The following is a 27,607-nucleotide window of genomic DNA, read 5'->3' on the forward strand; positions in this document are numbered from 1 at the left end:
GTGCTAACCATTTGGTATTATTAATGGGGATAACACATTTATTCCATATCTGTGGCTTTATTTCTTAAACACTTTTTTGGAAATAATATACACATTACATTTTATTTTATTTTAATACTAGAGGCCCAGTGCACAAAAATTTGTGCACTCTGTGGGGTCCCTCACCCCGGCGTGTGCCCTCTCGCAGTCTGGGACCCCTCAGGGGATGTCCACCTGCTGGCTTAGGCCTGCTCCCCAGGGGGATTGAGCCTAAACTGGCAGTCAGACATCCCTCTGGCAGCCCAGGAGCCCTCGGGGGATGTCCACTTGCCAGCGGGGAGCAGGCCTAAGCTGCAGTCGGACATCCTTAGCGCTGCTGAGGAGGCAGGAGAGGCTCCCGCCACTACCGCTGGGCTGGCAGCTGTCAGCCTGGCTTGTGGCTGAGCAGAGCTCTCCCTGTCGGAGCGCACTGACCACCAGGTGGCAGCTCCTGCATTGAGCGTCTGCCCCCTAGTGGTCAGTGTGTGTCATAGTGACCAGTCATTCCCAGTTGTTCTGCTATTAGGGTTAATTTGCATATTACCCTTTTATTATATAGGATATGTTTATTGATTTCAGAGAGGAAGAGAGAGGGAGAGATAAAAACATCAATGATCAGAGAGAATCATTGATCAGCTGCCTCCTGCACACCCCTCACTGGGGATTGAGCCTGCAACCCAGGCATGTGCCCTGACCAGGAATTGAACATGACCTTGTGATTCATAGGTCGACACTCAATCACTGAGCCACACTGTCTGGACTACACATTACATTTTAAATAATAACTTATAAACTTTATCACTCTAATTTAACATTTTGGCATATTATCTCATATATTACATAGCTGTAACCAAAGTGTTCTGTATTCATATATAACTTGACTTTTCCCTGTTTCAGCTGTCTTAGAATTTGTATTGTTACCTAGTATTCCACTATGTCAGTTTAACCTAATTTAATAAAACATTCCCCTAATGATAAACATTTAAGTTGTTTATATTCCTTTTGCCAATATAAATAGTGCTCTAGATAATATCTTCTACTTTCTGAATTCCTTCATCCTGTGTACTTTTGGTAACACATTTCTTACTTCATACTGCCCCCTTTTCAAGGAAAAAAACAACCACATTAAGAGAGCAAAGCTTAAAGCTTTTTGTTTTTAAATAATGTGTCATTGTTTGTAACTGTAGCTGTCTTGCATCTTTTGAATTATTTCCTAGAATAAATTTCTGCAAGTGGAGATGCTAGGTCAAAGAGTGTAACACTTTTATAATCTAGTGCATTTTATTCTAGTTTAAACTTTCTGGGTCATGTGAACAGTATAGGGGGGCTGGTGAAAAGAACACTCTACTGGCCATCTTATGTCATCCCTAACTTTGTACTGACAGATGTGAGATCTTGGGTTGGTCACTGCTTTTTGAATTTCTGTTTTCTCATCTGTACATCTAGTATGTTGCATTAGGTGATTATTCTGGTCCCCTTTACTTCTGACATCCTACAATTTTTTATACTAAAAGGTAGAGGCTGTTACCCATTCCTTAATGCAAACTGTATTATTTTGTTTATTTCCTCCCTAAAAGACTTACCTAAGGAAAAGTTCTTATACCAGCCTTAGTTGTTCAGTGGAACTTTTGCTGTCTTGGGACTTCTTTTAGAGGAAAGCAGTTTACAAAACCCATTCACAAACAGATGGATCCATGGGATATTTATGTCTTATAGAGATAGGAGGGAAAAAAGCACCTTGTTTGAAAGATCTTGCTTAGGTAACAGAAATTGGAAGAAATATAGGAACCACTACTACCTGTTTAATGCCAAGTATTTCAGGCCTTCTTTCTACTTCTCCTGTGCCCACAGGAACTAACAAAACTCCTAACATGACGTGAGCAGTGTCTGTGGTTTGCCCTCCTATTTGTCTTGTCCCCTTTCCATATAAACTTCCTGTGGGTACTTCTTTTTTTGGTGCCAATACTGGAACTTAACACATTCTATCTCTGACTCATTTTAGGCAGCTGACACACAGGAGTTTGGGACCAAACTGCACAAATCATTTTATGAAGTCACCCAGCACCAAGTTCTTCACCACTGCTCATGTGAGGTGAAGCAGGTAATTATAAAGTAATAATCAGTTCTTTGGTGGGAATGTTCCATATTGATGTATGAGAGCCCTGTATACAGGGTGGATAGGTACAGGTGCCTTAGATAACATAATCTGAGGTTAGCTTTTCAGCAAGGAAACCTGTGGTTTAGAAAAACTTCATAAAATGTAGTATTACATAGAGGTTAAGAGCATGGTTAGATGTTGCTCGATTTCTGTTTCTGTCACTCACCAGTTGTGGAGTATTATTATGGAACCTCAGTTTCTTTATCAGTAAAGTGTTCTGATGCATACCCAAAGTGATTGTTGTGAGATTTGGGTAAAATAATGTATGTATGTAGACTGCTAAGCACATCGCTAATCATAATGGTGATGATATGATAGAATTTTTATGTTTAGTTTGCCTAATCAAACACATACTGTTATCTATTCACCTTTTTGGATGCTGAAGACAGAGTGTTGCATTGGGGTCCCTACCCTCAAGAAGGTCACCTGGTTTTGTGACAGGCTCCTCTATTGAGTGAAGAGAAATTATAGCTAGGAAATTCTGTATCTTAATTTCAGGTGTTGCTGGTGGTAGTGTTCCAACTGAAGTCCATTCTTCTAGCTCTCTGGCTCTAATCAGTAGGTTTGAATTTTCTGGAGCTAAAGTATAAGATGAGTAAATAAAAAAGATTATGGGTGAAATTATTATACAGTAACTTCAGGCCAAGATGGAGTAACAGGGACCAGATTTACCCCCCTGCCTGAAATAGCAAAAAATCTGGACACAGCATCTGAAACAGTGGTTTTTAAGATACTGGGTATCAGACAATGAGTGGGTTAGTCATTCCTGAGAGATGAAGAACAAATGCAGTGAGCCCTGTGATTGCCCTAGCATACTGCCTGCAGAAACTACGGAGGCCGTGGAGCAGGGAGAGGGAATCCAGTCATCTCCCTGAACTGAACAGATGGAGTTGGGAATTCAGGGATGCCAAGGCAGCTAGAGTGTTCAGGGCAGAGTACCAGAGAAGAGGGAGCTTCACCAAGAGAGAAATCTAGAGATATAGAGGCTCCCCCTCTGGTATTCAATTGAGTACTGATCAGCTCATTCATGTGGAGAAACTATCCAGGTAAAGAACCACCCAGAAGGAGTAGAGGGAACAATATGAAGAGCTCACACAGGGATAGGACTAGTTACTATTCCCATAAACCAGAGAGGAAAGCTTATAATTTATAGAGCATCAGGTGGAACCCTAAGAAAGGTCTTGTCTCAGGAATGGAGGGAGTTAAACCTACGATAAACACTCCTCTGGTCCTGCCTAAAAGAGCTTAAAAACAGAAGCAAGACCTAAAAGGATCAAGTGTTTCCAAGGAATTCGGTGGCATCACAGAACAAAGTTCAAAAATATTTATAGGAATACAAAAATACCAGCATCCATCAAGGTAATAGTCACAGTGCCTTGCATTCAATAAAAAAAAAATTAACAGGCATGGTAAGGAACAGGAAATACAACCCACAATGAAGAGAAAACTCAATTGGTCAACCAACTATTCAATTAGAAGTTTTCCAGAACTGACAGAGAAAATATAATTAGTAGACAAAGACATTGAAGCAGTTATTATTATAATTGTATTCCATATGTTCAGGAAGATGAGGAAAGAGTGAACATGTTATGTAGTTCAAAATATTACCACAGTATTCAGAATATTTATAAACTCTCAAAACTCAATAAGAAAACAACCCAATTTTTTAAATGGGCAAAAGACTTGAACACACATTTCACAAAAGAAGAGAAACAGCAAATAAACATATGAGAAAGATGCTCAACGTCATTAGTCATTAGTCATTAGGGAAATACAAATCAAAACCTCAATAATATACCATTTTACACCTACCTGGAGTAAAAAGGCTGCCAAACCAGGTGTTGACAAGGATGTGAGGACCTGGAACTCATATACCCTATTTGTAGGAATTAAAAATGGTACAACCACTTTGAGAACAGTTTGGCATACAACCCAGCTATTCTCCTAGGTATTTACCCAAAAGAAATGAAAGCATATGTCCACACAAAAACTTACACATTAATGTTCATGGCATCTCTGACATATTTCTAATAGCCAGAAACAAAACAACCCAGTGTCGACAGGTAAATGGATAAACAATTGTGGTATATCAATTCAAGGGACTACTACTCGGCAATGAAAGAAATGGACTGTTGATACACAAAATAGCATGGATCTAAAGTATGAGTAAATAAAATAGCCATACTGAATTTTTTAAAACCTAGAAATACAAGAGTACATACTATTGTTTTTACGTAAAATCCTATAAAATGCCAACTAAGCTATAGTTACAGATCAGTGGTTGCTTAAAGATGGGAACTATAGGAGTTGGAGGGAGTGATTTTTAAGGGCAGAAGAAACTTTTGAGGGAGATGGTTATGTTCATTATCTTGATTGTGGTGATGGTTTCACAAGTATGTACCTATGTCAAAACTTATCAAATTGTACACTTTATTGTACACTTTATTTGTTGTATGTGTGCAAGTTACTAGTATGTCTCAAACTTGTTTTTAAAAATTACAGACACTGTTTTTAAGAGAATAACAGGACCTTTAGCACTTCTGCTCTTCTCTCCCTCTCCTACTTCTGTTTGCCTGATTGGATGAGGAAGTTGAGATGCCCAGGCACCTAAGGGTTACAGCATCTCATCAATTTTCCCATCCTCTTCTTCTTTGTAGCTAGAAAGGCAGAGGACAGCAATGAAACCTCCGTAAATGCTCCCTTTACCACACCTTTTTCCATGGCTGTGTGGACCTTCTAGGAAGCACCTTCCTAGGAATGTATCAGTTGTTCCATTCCATTGGTTCACTGCAAATGCTCTTGCTGGTTTCCCTCCAACTGGGAAAGCTGCTTCTCACAACTTGGACAAATAAAAGTGAATGTCCATTGTATCCGTTTCCTATGGTCGCTGTAACAAGTTACCATAAACTTGGTGTTTTAAAAACAACAGAACTTTATTATCTCAGTTCTGGAGTCCAGAAGTCTGAAATCAAGGTGTTAGCAGGGCCATCCCCCCTCCAAACACTCTGGGGGAGAATCCTTCCCCGCTCCTACTAGTTTCTGTTGGCTCCAGATGATCTTTGGCTCATCACTCCAATTATCTGTCTCCATCTTCACATGCCCTTTCCCTTTTGTCTCGCAGATTCCCCTCTGACTTCCTGTCACTGGATTTAGGGCCCACTCTGACTCCACCATGGTCTTATCTTGAGGTCCTTAATTAATCTGCAAAGACCCTTTTTACAAATAAGGTCATATTCACTGGTTGGAGGCGGGAGCGGGGGTGTGTGGTGTGTGGCAGTAAGACTTAGAGCTATCTTTTGATGGGCCACTATTCAATTTAATATAACCATCCATATCTTCAGATTTCTAGGGATAGGTCAGGCTAAGGCATGTGCTATTATCATAGCACCTGGGATAGATGGGCAGGACCTAGAAGTATTTAAGGCTATGACGTCCTTTTGCTTGGGCCTCTCCTATGTCCTAGTGAGATCTCAAAAGGAAATAATCTGACCTCTTTGGTCCCATCCTGTTGCTATAGTGATGACTCATAGCTTCAGGGCCATTCATAGCCCAATTAACTTGGCAGATGGCTAGTGAACCTAAGGTTCATGATTCTGTGCCAAGATTTACACTTTAATTTCCACAAAGATCCTGTGAGGTAGGTTGTGGTTTTTCCATTTTATAGATGAAGAAAATGGTTAGAGAAATTTTCTAATTTGCCCAGAATCACAGTCAGTAAATGGCAAGGGTTGGATTTGTACAGAGGTCTCCTGGCTCTGAAGCTTAGTAACATTGTTACCTCATAGGACTGGATCAGAAGCCCAGGGAAGATGAGTAATTAGAGGCACTGAGTAGAATTCATGCCTCTCCACTAAAGATTGTTACTGTTTTCCTCTGATAATGGCCACTTAGTGATAACTTCTGTGGTTGTTATTGTTGTTAATCCTCACCAGAAGATATTTTTCCATTGATTTTTAGAGAGTGGAAGAAAGGAGGAGAGACAGAAACATGGATATGAGAGAGACACATCGACTGGTTGCCTCCCACATGAGCCCTGACCAATGCCTGCAACCTGGGTACATGCCCTTGACTGGAATCGAACCTGGGACCCTTCAGTCTGCAGGCCAACTCTCTATCCACTGAGCCAAACCAGCTAGGGCTAGTGATAACTTTTTAATGGCACAAGAGTGGCACCCAGTGGCTTAGCTAAAAATTACAAGATCAATGATAGTAGGTCAAATTCTTTTACCTCTAGACCAGTGGTTCTCAATCCGTGGGTCGCGACCCCTTTGGGAGTCCAACGACCCTTTCACAGGGGTCGCCTAAGGCCATCGGAAAACACATATATAATTACATATTGTTTTTGTGATTAATCACTATGCTTTAATTATGTTCAATTTGTAACAATGAAAATACATCCTGCATATCAGATATTTACATTACGATTCATAACAGTAGCAACATTACAGTTATGAAGTAGCAACAAAAATAATTTTATGGTTGGGGGTCACCACAACATGAGGAACTGTATTAAAGGGTCGCGGCATTAGGAGGTTGAGAACCACTGCTTTAGACCAACCAGTCCCTCAGTTTCCATTTCTAAACGGGTAAAGTAAAAGTGCTAACCTCTGGAGTGGTAAAGAATAACACCATCTATGGCCATTATATAGCTTATGGAGGGTGGAAGAAATGAGAGAATATATTTTTAGAGTTTTATAGAATATATGCAGGGAAGGGTTATGCCAGGAATGGAGATTTTCAGTTTGGGCATTGAAACAGCAGACAGTGGGCTGTGAAGCAGTCGGTAAGATAGTACTCTAGGGCTTCGTGTCACAGATGTATGTAGGAACTGAAAACTGAAACTCAAGTAGAATCAATAACAGGAAGGCAGCTTTCTAAGGAAAAGTATTGTAATCTGGGGTGGGGTGGAGGGGAGAGCAAAACTAAATGTCTCAGAGTGTTAAATCCAAGGAGGTGTATCCAAGGATAACTAGGTCCGTCTTATCTGGGGAACCTGCTGATGCAGGGTACACAAGCTCCTCTGAGCCTCAGTGCTTTGTATCTGAATGTGGGTGTTTCCTTGTAGACCAATATCAAGATAGGAGGTTTATCTATTATATGAGATTTTTCTAGGCTAGAGTGAAATAAAAGAATAAACTTTATCTCAAAGAAGAAAAAACGTGGGGGATGGGGACTAGGTGGAGGGGGGAAATGCTTGGAAATTTTCCTAATGCTATTTCTTTTTTCACATCTTTGGGGCCATCTTTACCCCTTCTATGTTCCCTGGAATATAATTACTTAGAAATGGAAACCTATTTTAGTAAACAGTATGATATAATATTTATTTTTATTCCATTATAATTCATGTTCCACAAATTTTACCATTTTAAATTGTACAATTCAGTGGTTTTAAGTATATTTACTATTTGTGCAACCATCACCACTAAATTCAAGAATATCTCCATCATGCCAAAAAGAAAACCTGCACCTGATTTGCAGCCAGTACCAAATTCTCCTACTCCCATTCCTTGGTAACCACTATTCTACTTTCCATCACTATGGATTTGCCTATACTGGGCATTTTATATAAATGGAACATACAGTAAATGGCCTTTTTTATCTGGCTTCTTTCACTTAGCATAATGTTTTTAAGATTCATCCATGTTATAACATGCAACAGTACTTCATTCCTTTCTATGGTTGGTTGGACTAGAGGCCCAGTGCATGGATTCTTGCACCAGTGGGGTCCCCCAGCCTGGATTCATCCAGGGCATGGTCGGCCCCTCTTGCCCAGCCCCAATTGGCTGGATCCCAGCAGCAAGCTAACCTACCAGTAAGAGTGTCTGCCCCCTGGTGGTCAGTGCACATCATACCTACTGGTTGAACGGTCAAATGGCCGCTTAGGCTTTTATATATATAGATATTTCATTGTATGGATGTATAGTAGTCCCCCCCTTATCTGCAGGGGATACATTCCAAGACTCCCAGTGGATGCATGAAACCGGGAATAGTACCAAGCCCTATATATACTATGTTTTTCCCTATGCATGCATACCTTTTCATTTAAATGAATTAATGTTTTTACACAAGCACTGTGATACACCAACAGTCAATCTGATAACCAAGATGGCTATTAACAGGCAGGAAGTGTCTACAGTGTGGATATGCTGGACAAAGGGAGGGTTCATGTCTTAAGTGGGATGGAGTGGGACAACATGAGATTTCATCACACTACTCAGAATGGTGTGCAATTTAAAATTTATGAATTGCTTATTTATGGAATTTTCCATTTAACATTTTTGGACTGAGGTTGCCCATGGGTAACTGAAACCACAGAAAATGAGGCCGTGGATAAGTGCCACATTTCATTCCTCCCTTTAGCAGCTGGTGAACATCTGTGTTATTCCCACTTTTTGGCCATTATGAATAATGCTATGAACATTTTGTGTGGATGTTTGTAAAATTGCTGGGTCATAACTCTGTATCTAACTTTTTGAGGAACTTCCAAACTATTTTCCACACCGGCTGCATCATTTTACTTTCCCGCCAATACTATATGATGGTTACAATTTTTCCATATCCTCACCAATACTTGTTATTGTCTACTATTATCATCATCATTATAATGGTTATAAAGTATCTAATAGTGGTTTTGATTTACATTTCTATAATGACTAATGTTAATCATCTTTTCATGTGCATATTGGACATATGTATCTCTGGAGAAATGTCATTCAATTCCTTTGTCAAACCATTTTTAATTGGATTATTTGTTGTTTTATTGCTGAGTTATATGAGTTCTTTATTCTTGATACAAATTCCTTATCAGATATGATTTGCAAATATTTTTTCCATTCTTATGTTGACATTGCACTTTCTGTAGTGTCTTTTGAAGCGCAAAAATTTTAAACTTTGAAGAGGATATCTATTTTTATACACTTGTATTCTTGAAAAACAAGGAGCTAGAATTGGGTTTTGATCTTAGTATCTTTGTTTCTCTGTCCATATGCAACCAAATGTGGCAGGGCTTTTAAAGGCTACTGAGGACTATAAAACGTGCCCTGTGGTCAGTCATATTTTTTGAGCATTTACCCTGTGCAAGGTACTATGCTAGATATAAGGAAATGTAAACATGATGAACCTTACCTTTCAAGGAGTTTATGACAGAGAAAAATGGACATCGACATATAAAAATAATGAACAGGGGCATGCAGTAGCTACTACAGAGCCTGAGAAGTGGGGCAGACAGTAGGTGAGTGACCAGAGTTCAGAGGAGTAAGGAAATGCTGGCATAAGCTGCAAAGGCTCTAGCAAAAGGAAACCTTGGAAGTTGGAGGTGGGTAGAGGATTCACATGAGCCTTCTGCAAAACTAACTTAGGACTTCTAATTTTTTAAGCAACTGCACCCAGAGAAAAATGATACAGAGAAGAGCACAGAGGGTGCACATGAGAACAGCAGCCCAGAGCTCCATGCAGGTAAGGTTGTAGCTTTTCAGTCAGCTCTGGATCAAAGCTGGGAAGTAAAAAAGCATAACTTCAAGGCCTTCAAACCTTTCACCATAGCAGTTTCCATCTGGGATTTGGTTAGCTCCCACCACTACTATGGGTGTTCTGGGGCAGTAGAAGGCATTCCATCTCAAAAGCTGATATGATAGGACTAGCAAGTTCTCATAGCCTGTGTAGTTATAGATGTGCATGATGGGGTGGGGCCCTGAATCCAGTTTGTTCCTGTCTTTTCTTGTTTATAGGAATTGATACTATAACTCCTTAGTTTTGGTTACCAATCTGTTTGGGGCTCTTGGAGGCTGCTCCTGGGTGCAGACACCACCTTAACTTTGATGTGTTATGGGGAGGTGTCAGTGTATGTGATGTGATGGTGATCATACTGCAGGGCCAGGGATGAATACATGTAAATGGCTGGAAATAACCATAGACACTGGTGCCTGAACCTGTATGATGTAGGTGCCAGGCACTGTTCTGAATTTTTAAAATGTATAAATGCTCTTCTCAAAACAATACCTAGGTATAGGTACTATTATTTTCTCATTTTACAGATGAGGAAATTGAGGCCCAGGTGTTAATAAACCTACCCGAGGTCACACAGCTGATAAATGGCAGAGCCAGAAATCAAACCCAGGCAACTTGGCTCATCTGTCTCTAACAAGGATGCATTGTCGGACAAAACAGTGCTTTAAATTTGCACAAGTGAATCAATTAATAGGAAGGCTGCCTATTGGCACTGCCCAATACACTGAGAGAAGTGAGGTCAGATTTCGGGCAGGAGAATCAGAGCTTGGCAGCGAGGGAGGAGCTGGAAAGTGCAAACTCCACGAAGACTCTGTGCAGTGATCAAGTGGGTCCGAGTCCCAAGTGAGGGCTTGGTACAATCCACACGCCCCTTCTCAGGCTTAACTGAGGCGGAATAGAGACGTGAGACCATTCTGCAGCCTCAGCCTGTACCTGAAGGCCCGGGGCTGCTGGGTTTTGATCAGGACAGGAACTGAAGGAACAGCTCTGAGGTGGGAGAGCTGAGAGCTGGCCCCAGCGCCTCCCTTCCCCCCGGGTTTCCCCCAAGGGATGAGTGTGTGTTTTCTCCTAGGGACCAGCGGTCAAGTAGCCAACAAGAAGCTTAAGAAGGGCAGCCTCCACCAGGTCCTGGAGGGAACATGGGCTTTCCCCTCTGCCAGGGCCCCGAGTCCGTCAGAGGCTCCTCTGCGGCGTGGGGTGCCCCCCGCGGCCTCCATGACTCCCAGCGGAAGCAGGGCGGACCCCGGGAACGGCCCGGAGGTAATGAGGCGAGGGCTGCGCAGGGGAGGGCGGGACCCGGCCGCTACCGAGGCGTCCTCACTCCGAGCCCCGCTTCCTCTCGCAGGACGCACTGTGGCTGCAGGAAGTCTCCAACCTGTCCGAGTGGCTGAGTCCCAGCCCCTGAGCCAGGCCTCTCCCCCGCGCCTCCGCGTCGGCTTGGCACCTGTTGACACGTGTAGTCTGTTGTTCAATAAACCTGCTCCGTGAGCTCTGGGTTTGCTTCCGTGTCGAGGGCGGGGCCGAGGACCCGCGCCGCCGGATGACGTAACCAGAGCTTCCCGCAGGCGCGGGCCGAGACAGCCGGTGGCGTCACTGTTGCGCGCCGCGGTCCGGGCGCGATGGCGGCGCTGGGCGGGGACGGCTTGCGTCTGCTGTCGGTGTCGCGACCGGAGCGGCAGCCCGAGTCGGCGGCTCTGGGAGGTCCGGGCCCCGGGTTGTGCTGCTGGGTGTCTGTGTTCTCCTGTCTCAGCCTCGCCTGCTCCTATGTGGGCAGCCTCTATGTCTGGAAGAGCGAGCTGCCCAGGTGCGGGGGCTGCGCGCGCGGCGGAACCCGCGCCTCCACGAGGCGGGGCCGCGGGCTGCGGGCGGAGTTTGGGGCGAACTGAGGGCGGGGCTGCGCTGTCGGAGGGCGACTTTGGGCCCCTGAACTTAATGCCCCCTCCGTAGGGACCACCCTGCCGTCATCAAGCGGCGCTTCACCAGTGTCCTAGTGGTGTCCAGTCTCTCGCCCCTCTGCGTGCTACTCTGGAGGGAACTCACAGGCATCCAGGTGCAAAGGAGGCGGGGCAGAGGGCAACAGGGGAGAGATCGCAGGGGTCTTTGGGGGAGGGAGCAAGACTGATGCTTCCTTTCCTGTGGCTCAGCCAGGCACACCCCTGCTCACGCTGATGGGCTTCAGGCTGGAGGGCATTTTCCCAGCAGCACTGCTGCCCCTGCTGCTGACCATGGTGAGTCCTCCATTACCTTTCCTCCTCTGTTCTTTGTATTAGCATGACGCTCCTTTCTGTGACTTTTTTTTACTTACCCTGCTTGTGTCCAGAATGTGCCTGATGGGAGACAGGAATTGTGAGATGGCTCGAGGCCCTCGGGTATGCACTGGGGGGTGGAAATCCCGGCTGAGACTAGGAAACTTGAGGCCTTTTCTGGGCAAAAGCAGTGGATTATAGTTGAAGCCTTTCATTTGATTGCTCCTGTTTTTGTGTCTCCAGATCCTTTTTCTGGGCCCACTGATGCAGCTCTCAATGGATTGCCCCCGTGACCTGGCAGATGGGTTAAAGGTTGTCTTAGGTGAGTCCTCAGGGCTGAGGGAAAAAGCAAGCAGGCAGTCCAGGACAGAGGGAGTCATGATGGAACCTGAACATGAGATGTGAGATGTTTTATATTTCCTCATCAGTAAGATGGGAACATATAGCAGGTGTCCTCTAAGCGTTGGTTTCTGATGTTTAGGGATCCTCCTAGGGACCCCTAAAAGTGTATTTGGTGTCGACTAGAGAGCATTTCTATTTCCCCTAACCTTCGGCTTCTCTAAGCAGAGTTAGTCTTGGGCAGATTTTGATGTTTCCAGATATCCTACCTCAGCTACTAATGGCCTTCCCATTGTCTTCTTGAGACAATGCTGATAAACAAAGCTGGACCCTACATGTTCTGAGTGTGCATGCCTAACCTGAGTTTGGCCAGGAAAAGATTGTGGGAGGCCTCTAGGGCAGTGGTTCTCAACCTTCTGGCCCTTTAAATACAGTTTCTCATGTTGTGACCCAACCATAAAATTATTTTCGTTGCTACTTCATAACTGTCATGTTGCTGTTATGAATCGTAATGTAAATATCTGATATGCAGGATGGTCTTAGGCGACCCCTGTGAAAGGGTTGTTCGACCGCCAAAGGGGTCGCGACCCACAGGTTGAGAACCGCTGCTCTAGGGTCTCTCTCTTCAATCGCTAGCCACTCATTGCTTGTCTTGAATCCCCTCCCTAGCCCCTCGCTCCTGGGCCCGCTGCCTCATGGATATGCGTTGGCTTCGGAACCAAGTGATTGCGCCCCTTACAGAGGAGCTAGTGTTTCGGGCCTGCATGCTGCCCATGTTAGCACCGTGTACGGGCCTGGGCCCTGCCGTGTTCACCTGCCCACTGTTCTTTGGAGTTGGTGAGTGTGCAACCTGGTCCTCTGAGATGTTCCTAGCATGAGAGCTGAGAATGGGGCTTGGGGCAATGGTAGGGCATAGAGGGCAGGCTGAGAGCAATGTGATGTGGTTCTCGCCTTCTTCCTAGCCCATTTTCACCACATTTTTGAGCAGCTTCGATTCCGTCAGAGCAGTGTGGGGAGCATCTTCTTGTCTGCAGGTGAGTCCTAGAGAGCATGCGTGGAGTAATCCTGGATTGGGGGGCGGGGGTGTGAGGGTGTCCCTAAAGTAGCCACTATGAAAGAATTGGGAACAGCGGGCTATAATATTGGAGGGGCCAGGATTTGGGGTGTAGAGGACAGCTACAGGTGCTGGGCAGGTAGTCACTACCCCCGGGGGAAGGGGAGCTCTGGCTGGTGGGTGTACAGCACCGGGACAGGACGGGCATGCAGGTGTGGTCATCATAGCCTCCGTTTCCAGCGTTCCAGTTCTCCTACACAGCTGTCTTTGGTGCCTACACTGCCTTCCTCTTCATCCGTACAGGTTGGTCCCAGTCCCTCACGATGCCCAGGTTTAAGGGCCCACAGGAGTAGGTGGGAGAATGGGAAAACTGTTTATGAGCAATTTTTTTTTTTTTTTTAACCACAGTCCTTGAGACAGGCTAAGGCAGGGCCCTCAGCCTGGTGAGGTTTGAGAGGTGGAAGCAAGCAGAGGCCATGGTGTGTGGGTGGGCAGGTGGGACACTGATCTCCTGTTCCAGGGGATGAGGGTAATTACCCGAAGAGGTGGTGGGTCTGCTCTAGAGCTGTTCTGTCTCCCTTTCCCAGGACACCTGATTGGGCCAGTTCTCTGCCACTCCTTCTGCAATTACATGGGCTTCCCTGCTGTATGTGCAGCCCTGGAGCATCCACAGAGGCGGCCCCTGCTGGCAGGCTATGCCCTGGGTGTAGGACTCTTCCTGCTTCTACTTCAGCCCCTTACGGACCCGAAGCTCTACGGCAGTCTTCCCCTTTGTGTGCTTTTGGAGCAAGCAGGGGACTCAGAGGCTCCCCTGTGCTCCTGACCCATGCTCCTGTACACTTATGAACTCTCATGGGCTCCGCAGCCCCTCCCCATCAAGGGGTACTGCAGGGGAGGAGCTGGCTGGGGTCCCGAGATCTCAGGAATTTTTGTAGGGGATTGAAGCCAGAGCTAGTTAAATCCCAGGGACCAAGAGAAAGGAGCAGATAGCCAAAGGGTGCAGCCCCTCTTGAAAGGGGAGTGAGGAGCAGGCCCCAGGAGCTGTGCACTCCCTCCCTCACTGTGGACTGCTGCTTCTCAGCTCCTCTGTCCCTGAAAAGCTGCTGAGGGATAGAATTTACAGAAACCCCTCTCCCCCCAACTTCCCAGGGTTTTCTCACTGTCTTTTTGCATCAGGACTTTGTATTGGGATATTAAAGAGATTTAACTTGGGTAACATGGCCTTGGACCTTTGGGAATTAGTCTGTTTGGAGTCTTGGGAGTATGCCTGGTAGGGACAGTTCCCCGCAGTAGGGGGACAGGATGGGGGCCTCTGTCTGACTTGGGTCTCGTAGCTTCCTTCTTACTGAGCCAGGCTCCAAGTCCTAGCAGAGGTGGATCTGGGATTGTAGGTACCAGGTGTGGGCCCACTCATTTTAAGGCCTGTGACTTGGCCACCAGGAAGTGGAACCCAGCACCCTGACCCCAGTGATAGAGCCTCCAACTTGTGTCTCCTGAGTGGGGGCAGGGTTGCCTCCACCAGGATCTCCCCAAAGTCTACCAGCCTCGAATTATGTAAGAGCAACTAGACCCAAAACATTAGAAGAACCAGTTCAGGTTACATGGAAGTAGAGGCTGTTCTAGTTGTCTCCATCGTGGATCTCTGCCACCATGCTGCTTGTCTGTCCCTGGAGGAACCCGGAACAGAGGCCTTGAAGAGAGCGCTGTAACTCAAGGTTCTTAGAACCTGCTCTTCCTCTTATTTTCAGAATGGTTTTCAGGTCCCATTCCAGACTCTAGGAGGGTGTTCTGAGTCCCATTCTCTGAGGCTGGTGGTGAAGGAAAGGAAACGGGTGTGCAGTCACTACTCATGGCGCCCTCAGGCTGGCTGTGGCTGTCACACACCTACCTTGTGGAGAGCTCTGTGCAGCAGCTGTTGGAGGCAGAAGGGGTGAGCATAGACCTGTTCAGAGGGTACCTTTGGGATCTTGGAGACCAAAGAGGAGGAAGCCCAGGCCCACACCAAAGATTAGGTTATAATACCCTGGGAGCACTGAGCTGGCAGGGTGCTAGGATGGATCCCTGGGAATCAGGGTATCTAGGCTCTGCCCCTCCTCTTCCTCTCATTCCTTCTCAGGAACTGTCCCCCCACCCCCACCATCCTCACCTCCCTATGCAGTGGCAGCAGTACAGTGGTGCAGACAGGGTTACTGTTTCACCCTGCTGGTGGGGAACGGGCTCCGGATAGGATTCTCCTGAGAGCTAATAATGGGGGGTGGGCTGGATTAGATCCCAAGAATCTCCATCGAGTGCTCCCAGCCTCCCACCAAAATTCTCATACCTGGAGGTTCCTATACTGAGTGTCTCGCCTGCTTCCCAGAACTGGTGCCTGTTTGCATCCAGTCCTAAAACAACGGGGTGCGAGGCTGGCCCAGGGTTTAGAATGTAAAGCAGTTTGGTTGGGAAGCAAGTTTACTGGCAGCCTAGGTTTGAACCCTCTGCCTCTTATTAGCTGTGGGGTCCTTCCTATGACTCCATCTGTGTCCATAAAACAGGGAAAGGTTGATTACCTGAGCCACTTCCTCCACCCACCCCAAGCTCTCAGTAATTTTTGGGTGTGTATACAGTAGGTACTCAGTAGTAGCTTAAATCAAGGCCACTACTGCTATCCTCGCTACCCTCCAAGGAAGAAGATACAGCTTGCCTGGGGAGTCAAAGGGGCAGCTCTGCCCTCTGTGAATGGCATGTGGGGTGGGCTGCAAAGGACCCACGATGGAGGGCAGGTGAAAGTCAGTTTTATTGAGCAAAGTTCTCAAGACCTGGGGCCCAGGTTCCTAACCCCCTTTCCAAGGTAGGACCCCCCCAAATCTGCTCTCTTGGATCCTAGGCCCACCTGTGCCACCACCTCTAGTCTCCAGCAAGGATAGGACCCTCATTTGGCAAGAGGTGAATATGTGAGCTGCTGTCCACCAACAGGGAAAGGACAGATGGCTGGAGAAGGGGGATGGGCCACTGCAGGCATTGTCTCCTGCGATAAGCAGCTGAGGCCAGGAGCTCCAGGGCCAAGCCTTCTTGCACTCAGCACTGGCTGGCCTGGGCCTGCCCTGGCAGCACAGCGTCTATAGAAGGCTTGGGCTGGGGATGGCCAGGTTGCAAGTCAGGCAAGATCACTCAATTTCCAGGATAAGGTCATCACCTTCCAGTGTCATGTCTGTGGTTACATGGACCTTGCGGACAGTGCCTTCCATGGGTGAGGTCACCACAGTCTCCATCTTCATGGCGCTGAGCACACACAGGGGCTGGCCTTTGACCACCTTGTCCCCTGCTGCCACCTTGATGTCTATCATCTTCCCAGGCATAGGTGCCCCGATCTGGCCCTTCACATCCTTCAGGGCCTTGGGGTGGAAGTGCATCTCCTGCAGGTGGCAGAGGAGACATGAAACACCAGGCCCTGCCCATCCCCACCACCTAGCTGGCACAGGGGGAGCCTTACCTTCATGGCCTGAGTGTCCTTGACCAGAATGGACCGCAGCTGCCCATTGAGCTCGAAGAAGACCTGCCTCTGGCCAGCCCAGTTCAGGTCACTTACGGCCAGGGCTTTGATGTGCAGTGTCTTGCCCCTCTCCAGTTCCACCTGCAGGGAGGATGTGGAAGCTCAGCTGAAGGGGCAAGTATGGGGAGAGCAGCCCCCTAACACAGCCCTAGGCAAGTCCCCACCTTGAGTCTCAGCTCCTTACAAACAAAGGCCTAGCTCCCTGGTCTCCTAAGGGTACTTTGTGTACTTATAGCTCTCAAGGCCCAGTGATAGCCAGGCCAGTCTGGCACTCTAGATGGGCTGGGGGGGGGGGGGGGGGCAGGGCTCCCGGGCTGGAGTGTACAAAGATGCCAGAGCCACAGACCTCAAATTCCTCTGCAATTTTGGGACCCTGCAAGAAGAGGCGGGTGTTAAGGCTATCCACAGGCCCAAAGGTGGAAGTGAAGTCCTTGAACTGAGTGAAGACATCGGGGTACATGGCCGCTGAGAGCACATCCTCTGGGGTCACCTCGTCCCCATGCCGCTCTATCAGTTCCTTCTCCAGTGCCTGCAGATCCAGGGGAGGGAGAGAGGCTCCAGGCCGCCCCTCCACCCTTGGCAGGTCCTTTAACACCTGGGGAGCACAGCAGAGGATCAGGCCTAATTCTCGTACCCAATCCCACCTCCCATTGTGCTGGGTCTTCCCTACCTTGGAACGAAGGGGCTCAGGGAATCCCCCATGGGGGATGCCGATGTAGCCCTGCAGGAACTCCACCACAGAGCGGGGGAAGGACAGCTCTTCTGCTTGGGCCTCGGCCTCTGCCCGGCTTAACCCATTCTGCACCATGAACTGGGCCAGATCCCCCACAATTTTGGAGGAGGGTGTCACCTGAGGAGAAAGGCCCTTGGATCAGAGTGCCAGGCACCTTATGGAAGCCCAGAAGCACAGGTAAGGACACGGCCTGGCTTACCTTGATGAGGTCACCTAGCATCTGGTTGGCCTCCACGTAGGCCTTCTTGACTTCCTTGAACTTGGAGCCGAGCCCCATGCTGTGTGCCTGGAAGTGCAGGTTGGTGTACTGACCCCCTGGAATCTCATTCTCATACACATCCGAGTTGCCAGACTTCATGGTAGCCGTGCAGTCAAAGGCCGCATACAGTCCCCGGGCCCCCTCCCAGTACTCACTGTAGTCAAACACGCGCTCCAGGGGTACCCCTGCAGGGAGCCAGAGGCAGGGGAGGGGTTGGAAATGTGCTAAGCTCCCAGGTGCTCCTCCCAGGACCCCAGGACCAGCTCAGGTCCCACTCAGAATGGAGTGACGGACAGCAAGGCCAGGGAAGAACATTTGGAGTCTAGGACAGTGATGGCGAACCTTTTGAGCTCGGCGTGTCAGCATTTTGAAAAACCCTAACAACTCTGGTGCTGTGTCACATATAGAAATTTTTTGATATTTGCAACCACAGTAAAACAAAGACTTACATTTTTGATATTTATTTTACATATTTAAATGCCATTTAACAAAGAAAAACCAACCAAAAAAATGAGTTCGCGTGTCACCTCTGACACACGTGTCACAGGTTCGCCATCACTGGTCTAGGAGAGGTCAGGCTACTGGGACTGGTGTAGGCTATGGCTTCGAGAGGGGAATGGCCATGGGCTGCTGCTGTTCCTACCTGTGTCCAGGGGAGTCCCTCGGGTACAGGCCACCAGAGCCCCCATACTGGGCTGTGAAGTCATCCCTGACATGGAATCAGATGCCACGTCCACCACATCAGCCCCAGCCTGGGCACAGGCCAGCATGGCTGCCACACCTGCCCCTGACGTGTCGTGGGTATGGATATGCAGCGGGAGATCAGGGAAGCGGTCCCGGAGAGAGCCGACCAGCATGGTGCAGGCCGCTGGCTTCAGCAGCCCTGCCATGTCCTGGGGAAGAGGAGAAAATGATGGTAAGTGGGCACGATGTGTGCATGATGGGGGAGTTGGGAAACGTGGTAAGGAGGCAGGGGAGATGGGAAATTGGGGAGACTGCTGTAGGTGGGCTGGGCCCAGGCACCTTAATGCACAGTATGTGGGTGCCAGCTCGCACCAGCTCTTCAGCCAAATCCATGTAGTACTGCAGTGAGTATTTGGTGCGGCTGGGGTCGGCCACGTCACCAGTGTAAGAGATGGCGGCTTCTACCACACCACCGGCACTGCCCACTGCCTCCATGCCCAGCAGCAGATTGGGCAGGTAGTTGAGGGAGTCAAAGACCCGGAAGACATCCATGCCATTCTCCTTGGCCACCTCACAGAACCTGAGTGCGTAGACGAGTCCAGGGGTTAGCCACATCCTGCTTTTCCCTCACCCCTCACTTCTTTCTCTGGTTCGTGGCCCAGTATGGGCCCTGGGAATGAGTCAGAGTCAGGCCTGGCAGAGGGCATGGTCCCCACAGAGCTGGAGTGGGCACCACACTGGATAAGGCCTCCAGGGAAGCCTGGTCTGGGCAGGGTTGTCCCAGAGGCATCTGGCACCAAGCAAAGGTGCCCTACACTAGTGCCCAGGTCAAAGGATTAGCTGGGGATTCTCTGCAAAGGAGTGGCAGGCTAAGGGAGAGCACTGAACAGCCCAGCTCTACACCACACAGCCTGGGACAAGTCCCCTGCCGGCGTGGGATCTCCACTGTGCCGTGACCTAGAAGCCCGTCCAGGTCTCCAGCTATAATGCTACATTTCACAACATTTCCAAACAGCAGGCCTTACTGGGTGCAGCTACTGGGAGTCTGGTTGTGCGTCTGCTGTGGGCAGTGCAGGCCGTTGCAGTGTGGCCTGGCACGTGCTGGGCCACGTCATGCAGTGTCTACCCACCCACCCCAGGCTCACTTGAAGACCACGTTGTCAGGATAGTTGGTGTAGCCCACGGCATTGGCCCCCCGCAGCAGCATCTGGAACGGGATGTTGGGGATGAGCTCCCGGAGCTCCTGCAGACGCCGCCAAGGGCACTCGTACAGGAAGCGCATTGCAACATCAAACGTGGCTCCTGCACGGGGACCGAGAGCCCCAGGTCAGCCCATGTCCTGGGGACCCCACCACGCCCTGCAGCTCTGATGCTCTGGCCCCAATGCCGGCCCCTCCTTCAGAGTCCCTCCTGCTCCCACCAAGACCCTCACAGACTTTTCCCTTCAGTGATCTCAGAGTAGTTCGGGCTGTGTCCTTCCTTCGGCAGTCCCTACCCAAATCTCTGCTATAATCAGTGTTTCCCCACAGCTCTGACCTCAGGCCTTGGGCACCAGTCACTGCTGAACAAACATACGCTGTGCCTTGTTCAGTTCTCACTGGTTCTCTCAATGTTACTGTCTCCAGCTTCTCTTGAGAGTCTCCAATGGCCTGGCTACACTGTGGGTGCCCAATTCCTGTCAGGTTCTGTACCATATGCCAGCCTACCTCCCCAGTTCTCTATGCTGAAGAGCTTGCTGAAGTTGTGGGCAACATAGGGGGAAATCTTCTTGAGGTCGTGGGTTCGCACACGAGTGGCCAGCAGGGACTGGTGGGCATCCCTGAAGGTTGTGTCCATCAGCAGCAACCCCTGGTGGCTCCGCACAGCTCGAGCAAAGCCCTCAGGCCCCTCTCGCAGCAGGATATCTCTGAAACCAGCCGGGGGCGGGCCTAGGGCAGACCAGGCATTAGTACCCATCCTGCAGGTGGCATCCTCTGTCTCCCCATGAGTTGGCAAAATTGATCTCACTTACCTATGGGCACCACAGGGACAATGGGGTCCGTGGAGCTGGGGTCGGCCTTAACGGGGATTGGGGTGGTCGGGCCATTCACCATGACATGTCCTGTAGAGAGAGTGGGCAGTGGTTCAGGGCAGGTTGGGCAGAGTCTGAGTTGAGGGTAGGAGTGAGAGTAGGTGGGATTGGGGATGGAGGGATTTCTCCAGGATCCCCAGTCCTCCAGCTGGTCCTTGTCCTCTCCAAAGCCAGGCCCTCCTGGGTCCAGGCAGTGAGGACGAATTGAGGACCACGCAGATAGAAAAGGGGGGGGGGGTGTCTATAAGTTCATGAGCAAGGAGGTTGGGCAGGAAGGCAAAGGAAAGGAGAAGGACCAGGCTGAGGGCAGGGGTGCTAGGAAGCTCTGGGCAGGAGGCCAGGAGCAAGGCATCGGAGAGGAGAGGAGAGCAGGGCAGTCTTGGGCCGGACCGAGGTAGTACAGCAGCTTCTGGGCCCGGTTCTGTGCGGGCCGCAGCTGGAATAGTTCCGGGTTCTCGTCAATGAACTGGGTGTCCACGGTGCCTCCCAGGAACTGCTGGTTGTTGAGCACGTTCTGCAGGAAGGGGATGTTGGTCTGCAGAACAGAGGTGGGTGGGAGGGTGTCACCATTTGTCATGGCAGGGAAAGAAGCTAGCTGAAGGGGCCAAGGCCAGCTTCCTAGTTCCCTAGGATACCATGCTCCCTGTGGAGTGGCATTTCCCCATCTCCTCACCCCCACCCACCGTCCGGCAGGGTCCCCTAAGCTGCAGGGGGCTGAGCCCACTCCTCCCTCCTTGCTCACCCCCAGAGCAAGTGTGGACTCCCACCTCCTCCTCCTCCGGAAGACAAGCACCTCCCACAGCACGAGGGGGTGGGGGGGCATGAAGCAGCCACCCTCCTGCCCTCCCAGTCAGGCTTCTGGAAAGGTTCCTCCCTTCAACAGACACCCCCTCCCAGTGATGTTCTCATTAAGGTCCCTCTTTGTGGGTAAACCCAGTGGGCACTTTCCCATCCTGCTCTTGCTAACAGCTCTACTTGGACGTTCTCTCCTGGGTTCCCAAGACATCTTGCCCTCCTCCCTCGTCGCCACTGGGGGCTTCTTTCGCTCCTGCAGGATGGAGTCTTCAGGGCTGTCACTGAGCCCTAGACAGTTTACGCTCCCTGGGACTAACTTGGCTTAGCCTAGAAAGGGGGTCCTGTTTGGGGGTGGGGAGACCCCAGCTCCTAGCCCTTGATAGCCAAGCTTGGGCAGGAGCATGGAGGGGTCGAATCAGGTCCAGCACCCTGGTCCTTTGTAGCGGTCCACCCACCAGGAAATACCCCATCCCTGTATCTCCTAGTCCTCAGGCAACCTGGGTCCCCCTGCCCCTTCCCTTCCCTCCAGACGTGATTCCTAGGGGACCGAGGTCGTTCTGCTAGGGCCTAGGACCTAGGGAAACGGTCCCGCAGGGGCCAAAAGGGGAGGGAGGGGCTGTGGACCCAGCAAGGACCATTGACGCACAGCTTCAAACAGCGTGCCTCCGCCTGCCTGCTGGGAAACCTAGCCACGCCGACCAATCGGACCAGAGGCGGAGACCGGTTGGCTCCCTAGCTTGCTGGGCAGGCGGGGAGCCTGGGAAGAGGGAGGGAGGGAGGGAAGGGCAGGCAACGGGGCGCGGCGCCAGCAGGGAGACCAAGCCCTCGGCCCCACCCCGAAGCAGCCCTGGCGGGGGCGTCGCCCCAGCCCCCGCTCCAGGGCCCCGTGCGTGTTGGGGACCCTCCACGTGACTTGGTGATGCAGAACGGCTGTGACCTTCAGCGTGTATCTGAATGCGAGGGTCCCACTAACAGCGCGGGTTTGCGCCCGGCCCTGCCTGTGGGTGCGGGGCGTGGATGTGTGGGCATGTGTGGGTGTGTTGGGGAGGGTGCCCAGCGACATGTAACAAAGGCTCCCGGCTCTGTCTCTGGGAGATGGTGAAGGGGCCCACGAGCTGGCGCTTTGTCTGGCTGCAGAGTGACGGTGTGCGCAGCAGCAGCAGCAGCAGCAGCAGCAGCGGCGGCGGCAGCGGGCGCCCGTGCGGTGCAGGATGCCGGGGCGCCAGGGTGTCCGGGGGCGCGCGTGCCTGTGCCAGGGTGAGTGCGCTGCGGCAGGACTAGAGAGCTGTGCGGAAGGCTGGAGCTGGCCTGGGCCTCGGCTGTGACCTGGGGCCACCCGTGGGCGCGTGTCCCCGTGACCTCGGGAGCCAGCCCAGGGTGGATCCCTGCGCACCCCTCCCTGTCCGCCTTCCATGTGCATGTCCGCGGCGCGCGTGCTCGCCAGCGCGCACTCGCCTGCTGGTCGCCACCGCCACGAGCATAGCCGGGGAAAAGGTACCAGGAACCGATTGAGCCGGCCGGGCCCAAGCGCCATGGGCCGGAGGGCGAGCGGTGGACGGCTGGTCAGCCCCAGGCCTTGCCCCCGCGGGAGAGCTGCCTGGAGTTCGCGGCCGGCCGGACTTGCAGGGATGCCGGCCCGTGCCCCCTGAACTACAGATACCAGGTGAGCACCCCCTTCTCCGGGCACAGTGTGGGGGCTGGCTTGGGAGGGAAGTGCACCTGGGAGGGATTTTGGGGGTGGCTTCCCTGGTAGGGGAGGAGATGGCGGGGTGGTGGGGGTGCTGACGATTCCAGGGACGCCAGGGAAAGGAAGTTCAGGGATCCTCCCTGCTCTCATGCCCACCTCTGCTTCCTGCCTCAGGCCTCACCGTGTCCCAGAGCCTGTCCTCCCCGTAACTGCCTGGGAGATGTGACCTGTACTCTAGGAGGCTGGCCCTGCAGGCCCCAGCCTTCCCTCATCCCCGAGGGGCCCCTTGGGCCTTTGACTGACTCTCCCCCGCCCCCAGGCCAGGCTCTGGAAGCTGGCTCCTGGGACTGGGCCTGGGCACCTGTACCAGACCCACCTGTGCCTGGGCCCTTCCCCACAGGGCACTCACCATGGCCCCACCGCTCCTGCTGCTGCTGCTGGCCAGTGGAGCGGCCGCCTGCCCACTGCCCTGCGTCTGCCAGAACCTGTCCGAGTCACTCAGCACCCTCTGTGCCCACCGAGGCCTGCTGTTCGTGCCGCCCAATGTGGACCGGCGGACAGTGGAGCTGCGGCTGGCTGATAACTTCATCCAGGCTTTGGGGCCACCAGACTTCCGCAACATGACCGGGCTGGTGGACCTGACGCTGTCCCGCAATGCCATCACCCGCATCGGGGCCCGCGCCTTTGGGGACCTGGAGAGCTTGCGCTCCCTGCACTTGGATGGCAACAGGCTGGTGGAGCTGGGCACTGGCAGCCTGCGGGGCCCCGTCAACCTGCAGCACCTTATCCTGAGTGGCAATCAGCTGGGCCGTATAGCACCAGGGGCCTTCGACGACTTCCTGGACAGTCTGGAGGACTTGGACTTGTCCTACAACAACCTGCGGCAGGTGCCCTGGGCTGGCATCGGTGCCATGCCTGCCCTGCACACCCTCAACCTGGACCACAACGTCATTGACGTGCTGCCTCCGGGCGCCTTTGCCCAACTTAGCCAGCTCTCCCGCCTTGACCTCACCTCCAACCGCCTGGCCACATTGGCACCTGACCCACTCTTCTCCCGGGGGCGCGACTCCGAGGCCTCGCCTGCCCCCCTGGTGCTGAGCTTCAGTGGGAACCCCCTGCACTGCAACTGTGAGCTGCTGTGGCTGCGGCGGCTGGCCCGGCCCGACGACCTGGAGACGTGCGCCTCCCCGCCAGGCCTGGCTGGCCGCTACTTCTGGGCAGTGCCCGAAGGCGAGTTCTCCTGTGAGCCGCCCCTCATCGCCCGCCACACACAGCGCCTCTGGGTGCTGGAGGGTCAGCGGGCCACACTGCGGTGCCGGGCCCTCGGGGACCCTGCGCCCACCATGCACTGGGTTGGCCCTGATGACCGGCTGGTCGGCAACTCCTCCCGAACCTGGGCTTTCCCCAATGGGACCCTGGAGATTGGGGTGACGGGCTCTGGGGACGCAGGGGACTACACCTGCATTGCTACCAACCCTGCTGGTGAATCCACAGCCCATGTAGAACTGCGGGTGCTGGCCTTGCCTCACGGTGGGAATGGCAGTGCGGAGGGGGGCCGCCCCGGGCCCTCGGACATTGCTGCCTCGGCCCGCACTGCTGCTGAGGGCGAGGGGACACTAGAGACTGAGCCAGCTGTGCAGGTGACAGAGGTGACGGCCACCTCAGGGCTGGTGAGCTGGGGGCCTGGGCGGCCAGCAGACCCCGTGTGGATGTTCCAAATCCAGTACAACAGCAGCGAGGATGAGACCCTCATCTACCGGTGAGGATGCACCTTGCAGCGCCTCGGCCCTACCCGTCCAGGGCTGGGCCATTCTTGGCTCCTTCTCTGTCCTTGGGGCTTCCACACACCCCTCCTCAGCTTCTGAGCTGCCTGGGGATCTTGAGGCAGGGGGAGGGGAGGGTCAGGTACCAGGAAGAAGAGGTGGGAAATGCTGGGGGGAGGTGGGCAGTGCCCCTCAGGTCTCTCCCATGTGTCTGAGCCACAGGCGGCCTCCAGGCTGGTGTGTGATGAAGCACACGGCCAGCCCCACACACATGACTTATCTCTGGTGATGTGATTCTTCGCCCGTCCTTAGCCTGTGCTGGGCCTGTGTGTCAGGGCACATACCTATCTGTCCCCCTGCACTGCCTCTAGTGCCACACACACACACACACGCATATCCCTGCATGCCTGTCTTGGTTTCTCCATCTTCTTGAGTGAACACACGAGGCCTTTGTGGTCCCAGGAGAAGAGGGTGTTCAGAGCTGGGACCTGGGAACCAGGGTGGTGGGGAAGGGCTGTGACGGGGCTTCAAGGCCATGTGGGTGGGGCTGGGGCCTGGACCCCGAGGCCCAGCTCTGACCTCCAGACCTTGCCTGCAGGATCATCCCCGCCTCCAGCCACCACTTCCTGCTGAAGCACCTGATCCCTGGTGCCGACTATGACCTCTGCCTGCTGGCCCTGTCACCTGCCGCTGGGCCTTCTGACCTCACGTCCACCAAGCTGCTGGGCTGTGCCCACTTCTCAACGCTGCCGGCCATGCCCCTGTGCCACGCCCCACAGGCCCACATGCTGGGCGGGACCCTGACTGTGGCCGTGGGGGGTGTCCTTGTGGCTGCCTTACTGGTCTTCACTGTGGCCTTGCTGGTTCGGGGCCGGGGGGCTGGGAATGGCCGCCTCCCCCTGAAGCTCAGCCACGTCCAATCCCAGACCAACGGAGGCCCCAGCCCCACACCGAAGACCCACCCGCCACGGAGCCCCCCACCGCGCCCCCAGCGCAGCTGCTCCCTGGACCTGGGAGACACGGGCGGGTGCTATGGTTATGCCAGGCGCCTGGGTGGGGCCTGGGCCCGACGGAGCCACTCTGTGCACGGGGGACTGTTTGGGGCCGGGTGCCAGGGGATGGGGGGCAGTGCAGAACGGCTGGAAGAGAGTGTGGTATGATGGGAAGGGAGTCAGCCCGGGGTAGAGGGTGGGGGGCAGGCAGCCACCTGGCCTGGGTGGGTCAGCACTGCCTGGGAGTCCCTCCCTCTTACCCTCGGTACCTCAGGCCCCCTTGTGCTTGGCAGGACAGGGGGCCCTTTCCCTGGTTCTGGCCCACTGACAGGCATAAGGGGTCAGCCCCTCTGACAGGTGCTCACAGCCACCGAGGCAGGGGCTGCAGCCACCAAGTGGGAGTCTTGTTTTTCTTTATAATAAAATGTTGGGGACACCTCAGCGCTAGTCTCTAGTGTCATCCTGCTGGAAGGAGAGGGGACGTGTGGGCCAGTGGAGACACAGACAGGACAGGGCTGGGACTGCCAGTCCCATGGAGGTGGCCTACGTGGATCTGGGTGCCCTCAGCCTCCTCTTCCCCCTGAGGGCCGAGTGCTCCAGGCTGGTGGCTCTAATGGGTGAGCCCAGGTCCGGCCCCTGGCGCCCTGCGGACTGGACGCCTGAGCCCTCTGCTGTGCCTGCAGCTGTAAGCGCAGAGCACACCCTTCCTGGCAGACTGTGGACAGGATGTGGCGTCCTCATGGTGGCAGGGGCGTTATAGGGCACAGAGTGGCCACAGGAGCAGGTGGGAGATGGCACAGCCCTTTAGGGCACAGGGACTTGGGCTCGCATCATTGCTTACACAGCTCAGTAAGAAAGTCCCTGCGCCTGTGACAATCTTATTCACCATCTCCCAGGGACTTGTAGCATGTCACCCTAAAGGGACGGGGACGGGTTTGGAATCTCACTGCCCACAACCCTCTGGAAGGTTCCTGCCAGTGCTACAGGCCCTGAGCCAGCCCCCAGTTGCTCCATTGACACCCCAGGTTTTGTGCTGGGCTGGGCTGGAGAGACTGAGTCAAACCTCCCTTTGGGACACGGGTGCCCCCTACCTGCCGGGCCACGCCCTGCGCTAGCCCCCATGCTGAGGAGCCACAGTCCACCGGAGGCTGCCTTGTTTTGCTTCCTCTGGCCCCAGGCACAGCCCTGCCAGCCATCCGAACAGTCACTGCTCCTGGGCGTCAGCTGGGAGGAACAGGGCTCCCAACACACATACTCGCAGGCACCTGTGCTGCTGCACCGCGCCAGGCGTACCCAGGTGCTTCAAGAAGGTGCAGGTGCCTGGGCTCCACCACAAAAGGCGGGCGCTGGCACCCAGGACCTGCACTGGCGCCTGGGGGCATGTGCCCATTTCTGTGTGAGGCCCATGGTGTTTCTGATGAGCAGCCTGGTAAGAGTTGGCATAATAAGGTGTGTACACACACGTGTGCAGGCCAAGCTCACACAGTTGTGGGTGGCGCAGTGGTGACACACACGTGCCTGCCCTCCCAGCCCAGACACATACCTGGATGTATCCCGAGAGCGACCCTGGTTTAAGTAAATGAAACAAGGTTCTCAGCAGAGAAGAGAAGGGAGCGTGAGCCCCGCGAGGCCTGGACAGAGACGGGCGGCGCAGAGCAGCGGAGGCAGGGCCGCGAGTGCAGGGTTGGCGGAGGCTCGAGGTGTGACAGGAGCCAGTGGCCAGGTCTTGGTGCACATCTGAAGACACTGGTGCCCCCAGGAACCAGAAGC

General features: G+C 52.5%; 4 protein-coding genes across 7 annotated transcripts in view; 3 read left to right on the top strand and 1 right to left on the bottom strand.

The window, feature by feature from the left end:
* TOP6BL (TOP6B like initiator of meiotic double strand breaks) overlaps positions 1-11,171 on the top strand; it is a 50,188-nt gene extending 39,017 nt beyond the window's left edge. The window contains exons 13-16 of the mRNA XM_081098495.1: positions 2,021-2,119; positions 9,553-9,631; positions 10,755-10,942; positions 11,028-11,171. Of these exons, the coding sequence (XP_080954621.1) occupies positions 2,021-2,119; positions 9,553-9,631; positions 10,755-10,942; positions 11,028-11,087 (426 nt within the window). The 3' untranslated portion in view covers positions 11,088-11,171. The remainder of the gene's footprint in view (positions 1-2,020; positions 2,120-9,552; positions 9,632-10,754; positions 10,943-11,027) is intronic.
* Positions 11,162-14,533, top strand: RCE1 (Ras converting CAAX endopeptidase 1). Of its 2 annotated transcripts, none has more exons than XM_081098494.1 (8): positions 11,162-11,486; positions 11,630-11,732; positions 11,831-11,910; positions 12,172-12,250; positions 12,937-13,104; positions 13,230-13,301; positions 13,562-13,624; positions 13,909-14,533. In XM_081098494.1, the coding sequence occupies exons 3-8, from the start codon at positions 11,851-11,853 to the stop codon at positions 14,142-14,144; spliced, it is 678 nt and encodes a 225-aa protein (XP_080954620.1). In that variant the 5' UTR covers positions 11,162-11,486; positions 11,630-11,732; positions 11,831-11,850; the 3' UTR covers positions 14,145-14,533. The 2 variants fall into 2 exon arrangements, with proteins under 2 accessions (XP_080954620.1, XP_080954619.1); XM_081098493.1 differs by having other exon boundaries at positions 11,180-11,486; positions 11,827-11,910.
* A 1,545-nt stretch (positions 14,534-16,078) lies between these two features.
* PC (pyruvate carboxylase) overlaps positions 16,079-27,607 on the bottom strand; it is a 67,490-nt gene continuing 55,961 nt past the window's right edge. For both annotated transcript variants that reach the window (XM_081098469.1, XM_081098470.1), the window contains 11 exons: positions 20,991-21,135; positions 20,541-20,630; positions 20,236-20,457; positions 19,675-19,831; positions 18,869-19,109; positions 18,489-18,738; positions 17,786-18,030; positions 17,524-17,703; positions 17,200-17,448; positions 16,794-16,934; positions 16,079-16,716 (listed from right to left, as the gene is read on the bottom strand). In XM_081098469.1, the coding sequence (XP_080954595.1) occupies positions 16,468-16,716; positions 16,794-16,934; positions 17,200-17,448; positions 17,524-17,703; positions 17,786-18,030; positions 18,489-18,738; positions 18,869-19,109; positions 19,675-19,831; positions 20,236-20,457; positions 20,541-20,630; positions 20,991-21,135 (2,169 nt within the window). In that variant the 3' untranslated portion in view covers positions 16,079-16,467. The remainder of the gene's footprint in view (positions 16,717-16,793; positions 16,935-17,199; positions 17,449-17,523; positions 17,704-17,785; positions 18,031-18,488; positions 18,739-18,868; positions 19,110-19,674; positions 19,832-20,235; positions 20,458-20,540; positions 20,631-20,990; positions 21,136-27,607) is intronic.
* On the top strand, positions 22,167-26,278 carry LRFN4 (leucine rich repeat and fibronectin type III domain containing 4). 2 transcript variants are annotated; one of them, XM_081098490.1, is made up of 3 exons: positions 22,167-23,058; positions 23,257-24,841; positions 25,444-26,278. In XM_081098490.1, exons 2-3 carry the CDS (start codon positions 23,493-23,495, stop codon positions 26,003-26,005), a joined length of 1,911 nt encoding a protein of 636 aa, XP_080954616.1. In that variant the 5' UTR covers positions 22,167-23,058; positions 23,257-23,492; the 3' UTR covers positions 26,006-26,278. The 2 variants fall into 2 exon arrangements, with proteins under 2 accessions (XP_080954616.1, XP_080954617.1); XM_081098491.1 differs by having other exon boundaries at positions 22,978-23,058; positions 23,483-24,841.

This window comes from Myotis nattereri (assembly GCF_964212035.1).
Source record: "Myotis nattereri genome assembly, chromosome: 9".
NCBI lineage: Eukaryota > Metazoa > Chordata > Mammalia > Chiroptera > Vespertilionidae > Myotis > Myotis nattereri.

Coding starts and splice junctions, on each gene's coding strand:
- RCE1 (XM_081098493.1), top strand. CDS start 11,302: ATGGCGGCGCTGGGCGGGGACGGCTTGCGTCTGCTGTCGGTGTCGCGA. Junction 11,911..12,171: donor TGCCCCTGCTGCTGACCATG/GTGAGTCCTCCA, acceptor TTGTGTCTCCAG/ATCCTTTTTCTGGGCCCACT. Junction 13,625..13,908: donor CTTCCTCTTCATCCGTACAG/GTTGGTCCCAGT, acceptor TCCCTTTCCCAG/GACACCTGATTGGGCCAGTT.
- LRFN4 (XM_081098490.1), top strand. CDS start 23,493: ATGGCCCCACCGCTCCTGCTGCTGCTGCTGGCCAGTGGAGCGGCCGCC. Junction 24,842..25,443: donor GATGAGACCCTCATCTACCG/GTGAGGATGCAC, acceptor CCTTGCCTGCAG/GATCATCCCCGCCTCCAGCC.